The sequence below is a fragment of the Condylura cristata genome, unplaced genomic scaffold (genome assembly GCF_000260355.1).
Source record: "Condylura cristata isolate star-nosed mole 26May11 unplaced genomic scaffold, ConCri1.0 scaffold00039, whole genome shotgun sequence".
In the NCBI taxonomy this organism is placed as follows: Eukaryota; Metazoa; Chordata; class Mammalia; order Eulipotyphla; family Talpidae; genus Condylura; species Condylura cristata.
The window spans coordinates 916,539-928,642 of record NW_004567140.1 but is presented as its reverse complement, the minus strand read 5'-3'; the positions used below and the strand labels follow the sequence as shown (position 1 = coordinate 928,642).

The 12,104-nt window shown below is 56.3% G+C and overlaps 1 protein-coding gene across 1 annotated transcript in view; it reads right to left on the bottom strand.

Annotated features, from left to right (window-relative positions):
* Window positions 1-12,104, bottom strand: part of NKD1 (naked cuticle homolog 1 (Drosophila)) — a 111,037-nt gene that overhangs the window by 59,644 nt on the left and 39,289 nt on the right. Inside the window, exons 6-7 of the mRNA XM_012733163.1 lie at window positions 11,901-11,933; window positions 11,112-11,245 (exon numbers count right to left, since the gene is read on the bottom strand). Of these exons, the coding sequence (XP_012588617.1) occupies window positions 11,112-11,245; window positions 11,901-11,933 (167 nt within the window). The remainder of the gene's footprint in view (window positions 1-11,111; window positions 11,246-11,900; window positions 11,934-12,104) is intronic.

Below are 12,104 nucleotides of genomic sequence, written 5' to 3'. Positions count from 1 at the left end.
CATCCTTCCCGCTCCTGCAGCAGCCCCACCGTTCTTCCTACAGAGCCCATCAACACAGGATGGCCCAGCGCAGAGGGCTCCCAGGACTGGGCGGAGGAGGCCCAAGGTCTGTATTTTAAGCAGCACTCAAAGGTCCTGAAGACAAGAAAGCGAACTCTGGCGCAGAGAGGTCCGAGACCTCGCGAGGTCACATAGCTCGTGAGAAGCAGAGCTGGGACTCGAAGCCAGGCACTCAGGCTCAGCACGCGCATCGGTGACAGGGCCCGCGGAACCCAGTCAGGCCTGTGTCATGATAGGCTTGGGCAGAGATGTATGCAGAGACAGCCCCCGCCATCAACCGGGGTTCTCGCTAACTAGCTTAGGCACGGATGCCCAAGGCTGTAAACTATACAAGAAGGCGTCCAAAGTCATATTTACATTCACGATATGTGACCGCGTATATTTTTATTCGCTATTTCTTCCTTTCACAATGGTCATGAGTCAGGAGTAGAGTGATAACCTACAGTTTAAGGGGGGTGGGGGGGAGTATTGTTTAAAGACAGTTCTAAATCAAACCGACCTGAATTGGAATCTTGCTCTGGCAAGATGTCTACCAAGGCAAGTGTCTTTGGACAAGGAGGGAGGCCTCCTTAAAGCCTCAGTTTCCCCATCAGTAAAATGGGGATAATGACAGTGGCTGCCTCAGAGTGGGCTGTGAGGACTGACTAGGATGGACAGTGCTCTGCCTGCCAAGGCCTGGTACCCAGCTTTCAGTACAGGCCAGAGGTGCAGGGGGATAGACGACTTACCAGTCAGAGTGGGGAGCAGCATCTGTTTGCTTTTGAAGACTACCTGATCAGTGGGGGAGGGAGGGTAAACAACGAGTCAGGCAGAATATGTCCCTGAGAAGGAACATATTTCCCCAGGAAATCCAGGCATGGAGGGACCATGGCACCCCCAAAGTCATGCAGCACAGCCACCACAAATCAAAACTCTCTGTGAGGCCCCCAGCTCACGCGGTCTTCCGAGTTCAGGAAACACCTCAGGCCTGAGCTCATCTGGGTGGCCGTGGCCTCCCCTGCCTCACCTCTGGCCCCAGGTGGGCACATCCACCCTGTGACCCGAGGCCATCATTGTACCCCTGCACCACCATGCCCCCACTCCTGCCCCGGTCCAGGGCTCTGTAGTCCAGGGACCCAGCAGCACAGGCAGGAAGCCAGTCAGCTTCAGGCTGACACGCTCCTTGGACACTAGGCTCTCTCCCGTTGCCCCGGTCAGAAAGGAGAGAAGCCGGAGTCAACAGACATTGAGAAAACAATAAAAATGAGGAAGATCTGCGTGGGCTGACAAAGCTCACCTTGGCGCCCACCGGAAGTGATGCCCGCCTGCTGCCAGGCCCACGTTTCTGTCCTAATATTTGTCTGCCCGCCCAGAGGCAGACACCCAGACTGACTGAGAACGTCCCTGCTCTGCTCCTGCCTCCGGGCTTTTGCACTTCCTACACCCTTTACCTGGAAGCACTGATAAAACTTTCCTCACCTGGCTGTTCATTCTTTAGGTCTCAAGTTAAATGTTGCTCCCCAGCCTAGTCTGAGGCCCTCCCACCACTCTCCACCACACCCACCGCTTCTCCCTCCTCACCCTCAGGGCACCCCTCAGGGATCACCAGTGAGGTTGCATAAAAGGGGGTGGCATCTGCTTTACTCTCCCTGGTTTGCCAGCACTTTTCATCCTCAGGACAGCTCCGTGAGCCAGGAATGGAGGACTCTACCCATCCCACAGATGTGGAAACTGAGGCTCGGAGATGAGCCCTCCCATGGACCAGGGTCACCCCATTGAGGACAGGCTCCAGGGCCTTGGACAAGGAAGTCTGATTCTGAAAGCCCTCACTGCCACCCCCCTAACCCCGACACCTACTGTGTGCAGGTGCTGGCCACTGTGCTAACCTTCCTCCCGCCCCCCCCATGCGGTTCTCCCACCGGTGCCTGGACTGGACCGCCGCCCCTGTGCAGCCTGTATCCGCTCTCCCTGGCGGGGCTGGGGGCTGACTCTGTCCCCTTCTGTACGTCGGGGAATGGCCCATGTGAAGCATGAGGCACCAAGTTGAGCACTGTTGATGCTCACCTGCATGTTCTGTTACCATTAACAGTCTCACACCCACCAAGGTCTTAAGGGTCTAAATCAACACTTGCCAGACTACAGGGGACTACAGTTACAGCTGGCTGCCCAGGTCCCCTGCAAGGAGGTCTTTTCTAAGGCTTTCATTTGGCTGATGGTAATTTTTTTACTGGAAAGATTTCACAGAAAAACCAGATGACTATCTTCTCTTCGTGATCAGAAGGTGTGGCAACATCAGGCCACATTTCCACACGGCAAAGACTGGTTCAGTCTACCTGTCACTGCCACTCAACCAACAGGTCCCCTACTCCCCAGGGTGTCCCAGTCCCCCACCCCTCAGGGGTCTGCTGTAATCATTCATGTGACTTCACTGGTCCCTATAGGTCCTTGAGATTCTGACTCTGGTCTCAGTCTTTTGATTCATCTGAGCCCTACTCACATGCCATCTCCTTCAGGAAGTCCTCCTGATTTCCCCGTGACCTTGTGTCTCTCCTGTGGTTACAACATCAATAGCCACCTCGCAAGGGACACATACTGTACTGGGCAGGCTTCATCACTGTGCCCCCTCTGAGCAGATTGTATGGTCGCCCCTAATTTTCAGGGGAGAAAACTGGAGCATAGAGGTGTTTATTCTAGTGTCACGCCCACCCTTCTCTTCCCCACCCTTCTCTGTGTACCCTGTGGACTAATTCACTGTGGCTTCCAACGATAGCCAGTGGGAGGCACTGGCAGGAAGCTAGAGGGCAGGCGGGCTGAGGATGAGGTATTTCTTGCCCACCTCCTTCTGCTACTTCTGCATCAGGTCCCTGATATGATCAATCCTCCATATTTATTGCTTCTGCCTGGTCTCCCGGCCTGTTCAGCTGCAGCTACCACAGGGGCCAATTCCTCCCAGGGCCTGTAGTGGGGCAACAGCTTCCCACTTCCACCAGGGACCCTGCAGTGTCTGGGTGTCCCAACATTCTGTGAAGATTCCCTTAACCCTGGCCACCCGGGAGCTCTGGAAGTTTTTGTGTGGACCACCTTCAGCCGTCCACTTGCAGCTGGGCAGGGGCCCCTCCAGGCCTTCCACACAGGTCCACCGTCAGAAAATGGTGCAGAAGCACTTGACTCGGGGATGAGCACAGGCCCTGCTCTGTAACCACTACCCTGCACTGCCGCGAGGGCTGCTTCTCCTAGGCTTTTGCGGGTCTGCAGCCACCTCAAGGACCCCCGTGGGCCCCCAGAGAAGTAAGCACTGTGCACAGATCTCAGTGTCTTCTCAAGTCCAGCAAACACAGTCACTTGATTCCTCTTTATCCTCCAAAGTATTTTTACAACTGAGAGCCCATCCCCACATTCCTTCTTCCCACAGGACAGCCCCCTGGTCACAAGGCTCGCTTCGCCCTGCTGGTCCCCCTGGACAGAGAACAAACTGCTGTCCCGTAAGAAAGGCCCCGGTGATAGCGCCCCTTCCACCAAGGGGCGTCGATCAGCATCGAAGGCGTGTGTCTCTTCACGGAACTGTCTCCGGAGCTGCCAGTCCCTCTGCCTCTGCGCAACCCCTAGCCCAGCTCAAACCACCTCTGGGCTTGAAGCTGCTGATCACCCCCAGCCCTGAGCAAGTTGGGACCCCGCCAACAGAGCCCGCACTGTGCCTCTGTCCCACCCTCACAGGCTTCATTAGTCAGCACCTGCCTCACCAAACTAGGAGCCAATCTCACGGACACAAAAATCCCACGTAAAATATTAGTGAATGAAATACAACAATATTCTAAGACGGCCATCTAGCATCACAAAGAACTGAGCTTAGGCGTGCAGAGGAAGTTGAACACTAGGAAATCTTGAACATAAATCAGTTGTGGGGGTCAGACGTTACATCAACAAAGGGTGCAGCTCCATCAACACCCCAACAGCATTTGATGAAATTTAAGAATGGTGCCCATTTAAAATTCTTATCCACCAAAAAAGATCTCAGCAAGCCAGGGTTTGAAGAAAGCTTTCTTAATTAGCTAAATAACGAACGTCGCAATACCGAATGGTTATTCAACAGAGGTAGGATTTTATACCCCATGTAATAAGATAAGAAAAACAGGTGAGGAACAATGATGAGAGTTCAGTTCCTCTGAACTCCAAGTTCTGTGTCCTTTTCCTCATGGTTTCCATAGTTTTCGAAGCACACTCAAGTATTTGTGGAATGAAGTCACCCAGATTAGATCTGATTCACATTTAATGTTCTCAAAGCACCCAATACATATCACAACTGAGACTGTGCAATTTGCTTTATAAGAATGTCCATCGTTTGCTCCTAGCCCGCAAGCTCCATGAAAAGAAGGAAGGCACGCTCTCTGTTTATAGAGGGAAGGCACACCCGGCCCAAAGTGGGCACATATCTAGTACACAGAGACCCAGATGACCTGAAAGCAATCCAGACAGCTGCTAAATCATAATGCAAAACTTGACCCTACTTCTCAGCTGGAAAATCTGAGACCTGGAGAAGGAAAGGCCCTTCCAGCTTGATGCCACATCACGTGAAGCCCACCCCATAGCCTGGGGTCCTCCGAAAAGGGTCAGCCAAACACAAGGCCACGCACACAGGCCATAGACCACAGACCACAGGGCTCAGGGAGTAAGGAAAAGTGGAGCTCACATCAGTTCCTCGCAGCCCTCTAAACAAACATGCCGGGGAACACCTCAGTGGGCAAAGCCTGCTGGCCAGTGTGAGTGCAGCCGCCTTTCTGGGGAGAAGGATGACTTCAGTGGAGGGACCTGAGGCCTTCCGTGCCAAACCCCATGACGGTGCCCGCGTGCATAGCAGTCCCTCTGCTTTCCTGGGAAGTTATCAAAGAATTACTTATGTCTCTGGAAATGCTTGTTTGGAAAAGGTGCTCCACCCCACCTGGGCTTGGCAGGATGGCAGAGTCACCAGGACTGCCCTTTGGGGAGTGGTCAGGCTTTTCCTGCCCTGAAGGAACTCGGCCATTCTTCATGCGGAGAGCCTGAAGCCAGCCATAAAGGCGCAGGCAGCTTCCCAGGATAAACGGAGCTGGTGACATCAAAGACCGCCTTCCAGATTAAACAACCAGGGCCTTCAGCACTCTCTCTGGACTTTCTTCCAGAATATTCTGGGCTCCTGCCTCAGTTCTCCCTCAGATGGAATGGCAGATATTTTGTTTGTGAGAGTCTGAATTTTTCCTTCCTCGGGGGAGAGTGGGAGAGGGAGGGGGAGAAAGAGCAAGAGGAAGAGAAAGAATGTCTGTGAGAGACAAGAGCCACGGAAAGAACATATGTGAGTGAGAAAGAGAGGGAAGTTGGGGAGGCAGCCGGAAGTGCCTGCTTTGGAATCCAACAGGCGACCTAAAAATTCCAAAAGTTTCTAAACCAAAACACATTGCAAACCCACAGCCAGAGTGAGGCTATGGCACCCTCAAGTTAGGAGGACTGTGGGGTGCCTGAATCAGCAGCACCTCTAGCCCCGCCACACAGCCACACACTGGATTCGAGGACCATTCCAAACTCCCCTTTCTCAGACACATCTGGTAAACCAAGGCACGGGGCCCCTTCTCTCTGGCACAGGGTCACATAGCTCCTCGCAGGGAGGGGCTCTCTCTGGGATTGGCACGTCACTGCCTCTGGCCCCTCTGACTCTGAGCGGCCCATCCTACCCTGGGCCTCCCACATCCCACCACAGCTGGGCACTGGACCTCCAGTTTTCCCTCACCCCAGGGCAACAGGGGCCACCAAGCCATCCAAACTGCTGGAGCAATGTGCCCAAGTCCCTGGCCATGATACTCTGCGTAATCAGCTCTAAGGAAGGCACTGGTGGTGGGGGGCACACTAACATTTCCCACTGCACCCCACACGCTGTCCAGACTGACAGGTAGCGCGATTATGTCCAGAGGCCCCAACCATCAGGATTTTGTGCCGAGAGTGACGCGGAGATTCCCAGTCCCAACAGGCTACAGAACCACCTGGAGGCCCGTCCCTCCCCACTGCCCAGCCCAGCCCCCACCAGGGACAGGGACAAGCCCGGGCCTCCAGCCCAGCAGCGATGCACCCTCACACTCTCCCAGCTTCCTCACGCTCTCAGGCCCTGGCATCAAGGCTTCCCACACCGCTTCTCACAGGGTAACTGTCAACGTGCTCTTCTCATCTCCGTTATGAGACTGGAAGCCACAAGAGGACAGGCACCACGCCTGAATTTGCACTGTCCCCAATGTCTGGCACAGCTTGGGAGTTCATAGTTAAAACAACGACTGGTGTTGTTCATAGCTGAATGTCTGAGAGAAGGCTGGATTTATTCCTGGCCCTAGTTCCCTCCGGTGGGGCGGGGTGGGGGGCTGGGGGGAACAGGGCTAGGGACCCAACCTTTTATTCATTCTCTCACTTCCTTGTTCATTCAGCAAATAGAGTGCCCAGCGTGTATGCTGCCCACAGGGGTGACGTCCCCCTCAGACACCATCCTACCTTTGCTGACAGTTCAGCCTGCTGTGTAAAGCGCTCAGGGTATGGGGTGGGGGCACGGAGGAGGGGCCTCAGCAAGGCCTTGAGTGCTCTGGACCCAGGAGGGAAGCCCTGGCCACTCGTCCCCAACACCCCCCTGAGAGACACACCAAGCTGGTCCCCCAATTTAGTTTCTCCCTCAGCAAGGCCTTGAGTGCTCTGGACCCAGGAGGGAAGCCCTGGCCACTCGTCCCCAACACCCCCCTGAGAGACACACCAAGCTGGTCCCCCAATTTAGTTTCTCCCTGGCTTTGCCAGTTTGTATAAAATGCAAGAGAGAGAGGCTGTCCCTGAATTCAGTGGACTAAGCAGCGGGTACACACACAGAGCCAGACTCAGGGAACCAACCTGCTCGACGAAGAAGTTTCCAAAGGCGGGTGTACTAAAACCCAGACCTGACACCCTCGCCCCCCCCACCTGTCACACAAGGGGCCCAGACCATTGCAAACCAGACCCCACCCCACCCCCCAGCCCCTGCCAGCACTTTGCCCAGCTCATCTTGCCTCCTCTGTCAGCAGGGTAAACTGCCAGGTGGAGCTGTGAGTCTGCCCCGTGCCACGGGCGGAGGAGATCCTCCATGGAGAACTCAAAGAGGCCAGAAAGTAGAGACCCAAAGGCCTCCATCAACCTCAAAGCAAATCATCTTTTAATTCTGAAACACCAAATATTTAATTTATGCTCTACCTCAAATGTCAAGTCCACCTCCCGGCACATAGCTTTGAAACCACGTAAGGAGGACTAACACTTTCCATATGGTGAAGACATGGGGCCTTTTAATTGTGCCAACTGGTATCATTCAAGGGTAATTCCCCTGGAATCCAGTGCTCAAGCAGCAGCGGGGCCACCTCCGATCTCATCACCCAGCCCTGTGTGTCCCTACGCAGCCACCCGGGCCCACACCCAAATGTCAAAACATACTAGGTGCCCCCTCGTCAAATTACCAAGCTGCCTGGCAGCCACCTTTGGCCCAGAGGCAGCCCGGCCTGCGGGGAGGCTCTGGCCCGTTCCTCCTGGCAGCCCTGCTATAAAAGAACAAAAGGGCCACAGCACAGCGGCGCGGGTCTGCCTTCTGTCCGGCTGTCCAGGCGCACGCGTGACCCCAGCACACGCACCGGCGCACAGCTCTCCTCCGGGCTCTCCTGTCCCGAATCCCTGCCCCGTATCCACTCACCCCACCTGGCAAGCTCTTGTAGTTCACCTGCTATATTTCTCAGACCTGGTATTGCCAAGTGGCTTTCTTCTGTCATTGCCTGCTGCCGTGTCCTGTGTCCAAGTATCTTCCTTCATCTCTTTAAGATGATGATGCTATTTTAATTTCTCATGGTTTGGCGCGTTCTTGTCAGACACAGATTGTTCACTATTCTCCCTTTGTCTGTCACACTCAGGCACCTCACATTTCTCATTACCTCTCCCTAGGAGCTCATATTGTCCGTGTGCCCACAGAAAGACAGAAGTCCGGCCTTAGCGCGTATCCTTTCGTGGAGTCTACAGTGTCAGGGGCAGGGGGACTTCAAACCCACCCATCAGGTCTTCTCAGGAACTCTTTATGAACGGTTATTCTGGAGGGTGACCTGCCACAACCCTGATGTGATGAGAATGTTATTTTACACCCATTTTACAGATGAGCTAATTGAGGCACACAGAGGTGGGTGCACCAACGCAGGTGCACGCTATTGGGCGGGCCTGACCTCATCTCTTTTTGTGGCAGGAAGGCAGCGCTCCTCAAACCCCATACTTGCCTGCAGCGTGAACACACCCTGAACATTTACTCAGCTACTCAGACCCCTCCGGGAGGGAGATGGCAAGCAGGGGCCCCCTTGTTTCTGCCCTTCTCAACGAACCCTGAGCCGGCTCCCGGGAGTCTGCGAAGGCAGCACCTGGGCCGAGCGCCCGGCGGGGCCTCGCCACACCTGATCTCCAGTGTCCTAGCGAGCGCTCGGGAAGGGTGGAAAGTAGAGTCCACACAGCTGGCTGGCCACTCCACAGACCAGCAGGGGTCCTCACGCACAGAGCCCATGGGGCAGTAATAGCAACGTGGGTGAATGCGCCCCAAAGGCAGCCATTCTGGTGGGAGGCCCCATGAAGGAGTGGCGACGGGTCACCCCAAGATGGGGCTCAGGCCTCAGCAGACTTTGAAGCCCACACCTCCTCCATCCTGATGATACAGGCAAGAACCTGCCTGCCCCCTTCTTCGCTGCCTGCGAGCCTGGAAACCCGGCAGGGCTGCAGGCCTGCCCGCTGCTGTCCCACCCCGAGCTCGAGGTTTCCTGAGCCTTGCCCATTCCCTTCGACACACTCAATTTTGATCACTTGTACTTATTTTTTTCTCCCAGTTGACATTCGATGCTCTTGCATGCTAAACAATAACAGCCATGAAAACATGGGTGGGTGTCCTAGTTTTTTTGTCTGTTTGTAAAAGAAATACCTGTCAATGGAAAAATATCCCTCCAGGTACCCCCTGAAGCCTCCTGGCTGGCACCCACAGCTCAGCCCCGAGGTGCACTCTTTCACCCCTTCAGGGTCCACTTGATCCCCCAGCCCAGACATGCCCCTCAGCCGGCCTCAGACTCAGGAGCTGGGCCAGGGTTGGGGGGTGCGGGCATCTGGGTCCCAGGCCACCCAGGCCAACTCTCCAGGAAGCAGAGGTTCCTCCCTCTAATACTGGCATGGCGGGCCCCACCCCCCACACACACATGTCGCAGTGATGCCTCCGGGTCTCACTTCTTCAAAAGCACTTTGAACAAACATGAGCGACCCCTCAGCGTTTCTCAGAGAGAGGGCTCGGGAAGGGGGCCGGCACCAACTCATGCCCTCGTCAGTTGGGGGAAGAAACCAAGCAACCAGATTCCGTGACTTCACCAAAGCCACAGGCTTGCGCTGGGGCCCCCTCCTCACCCGCCCTCATTTCCCCCAATGGCAACTTTTACTGGCTCACATTCCTTTTGCTGGGAACACTACTATTTAATTAAAAACGACAGACTTTTGTTTTCCTCTCCTTCCTTCCTCCTCCCTCCCATCCTCCAGGACTGGATGCCAAGGAGACCCACCAAAAACATGCGGGTAACATTTGCTATGGCTTTGAAGATAAAAGTCAATTGAAGTAAGCCCTCGCTGTATTTCAAGTTTTCCCTAAAGCATGGAGCAAGCTGCCTGGCAGTTAAGGAAAGAAAAAAAGGGGGGGGAACTGCAAATAAATGTCATTCTGCAGGAATACTTTGTAAAAATAAACAGGCTGAAAAAAACCCAAAACTTGATTAATGGAAATCCACTCGGTCGGCCTCTGTCTGAGCGCAAATGCATTTGTTCATATGGCTAAATCGGATCGTTTTCATTGGGCTTTTAAATAAATAAGTAGATCAAACACTGGAAATGGTGGGGAAGAAAGGGAAGTTTGTAGTTGTGTTTTGAAAGGACCCCAACCGCTGTGCCCCCCACCCACCAAGTTCTGACCTTTACTAAGGGGACAGCAGCTCCAGTTGCTCTTCAGGCAACACACGAAGCGAAATGGAACAGAGCGAGCTCCCGGCTAAGTGGCACTGGGGGGCAGGGGGCTCCCCTAGACACACAGGCGCAGGCACAGCCAAGCTGCGCCCAGCCCCGAGCCCACCACCCGACACACACGGCCCCTCCCCCGCCCATGGACAAGACCAAAGAACCAGCCAGACCTGAGACTCAGTCTGTTCCCCTCGAAGTTTAAAAAAAAAAAAGAAAAAAAATTAAATGTCACATCAAAAAGTGGATTCATCCTTTGATCCTTGGCTCACTCAAGTTCCACGCAGACCATCTGAAAGCCCCGTGCAGAGTTCCAGAGCTCCTAGGACATCTGTGAACTCCAGTCCCGGGCCGGGAGCCGGACTCATTCGCTTCCCTGTCACATCGACTGCTCTCCCCACGCACAACTCCAACCTGGGGCCCACTGATGACGGCTCAGAGCAGGGCCTGGGCTATAGCAGACTGTGACTCTCTGCCTGTGGCCAAACGACGTGGTCTACCGGGTCTCAGTGCCCCCCACCGCCCCCATTTCTGCTACCCAGATCGCAGCCTGCCCTACTGGGCTTCCTGGGCAAATCGTCCTGAGGAATGCCCCCAACACTCAGCACACTTGAGGGCGCCACAGGTCATGCGGCCAGTGCAGTCCTGCCCTCCATCCAGACACCCCGAAATGCCATTCCTCTCTCCCCAGCCTACCTCGAAACCCACCTTTGAATGTTGGCCACAGAAGCAAGGCGTGAGTCACAGCAACCCCCAAATCCCTCCCACACAGGCAAGCTCCCCGCTGCCGGACCCGGCACCACTGCCTCACCCAGGGCCTTTCGCCCAGGCAGCTCTGCCCCCAGCTGGACAGGAGACTGGTGTCTGGGCCACCTCTTAGGCTCCCCAGGGCTTGGGGGCGCAGGGGCACACTGGTGGGGCAGGAGGCAGCCGAGAAGAGGGTTCTGGACTTAGAAGCTATGCCAGGAGGCTACTAAAAGTTGAGGTGGGTGGTACAGACACCCATGTCTGAGGGTGGTAGGGAGGAGAGGGGATCATACCCGGGTGCCTCTACCAACGGTGCCAGCCACCCGCAGCTGCCGGGGTCCGGAGCCGCCGCCCGGGCAGCGTTGCCTCCCGATCCACTCCTCGATGCCTTTTCGAGCCCAGGCGGCGCTCACTGCGAAGCTGTCACCTGGGGCAGGGACAACACGAACCCTGAGTCTGGCCCCTAGGTCGGAAGTGACCCTAGAGCCTAGGAGTGGGGGCAGTAGAGGCAGTGGAGGCGGGAGGGGTTGAGGGTCTGGTCAGCAGCTGGGTAAGGGGCAGGGGTAGTCAAGGGGAGGGGGAGGGGGAAGCCCCAAGAGCTGGATACTGAGGGCAGCTGGAGGGGAGCAGCACCAAGTCCACCGTCTGGGGTTCAGAGGAGGGAGACCCAGACCCCAGGACCCTGCTGGAGAGCTTGGAGGCACCAAGGGCTATGCAGTGACCGGAGGAAGGGAAGAGGGGCCCTGGGTGTCAGGAGAGGGGGCACAGCCGGCTCAGGAACCAGGATCGGCTGGGGACCAGAGAGACAGGGGACTGATCCTGAGGGAAGGGCCTGGGAGTCTGAAGAAGGGACAGGGTGGGAGCGGAGGGCGAGGGCCAGACCAGGGAGCTCGCGAGGGCCGGGAAAGGCGGCGGGTGAGGCAGCGGAGGGGCGAGAAGCCGGCGCCGGAGTGGGTTTGTGGGACTGGTGGCCCAAGGAGGGGGCGGGGTGGCCCTAGTAACCAGACCCCGCGCGCTAGGCCACCGCGCCGCTGGCGGTGCCCCCCGGTCCATCCCCCCGTCCGTGCCCCGCGCGCCCCTACCTTCCGGGCTCTCCCTGCGCTTGCACAAGGCGGCTGCAGGCGCATCGCGCGCGGCGGCGGCGGCGGGAGCAGGAAAGAAAGGAGAGGCAGAGAGTTAGCAATCGCGGGGCGAGGGCGGCGGGGACCAAGGGGCCAGCGCGGGCGGGGACACTGACCCGGCTTGGAGTGAAGTTTCCCCATGCTGGGGGCGCGGCGGGCGGGGCG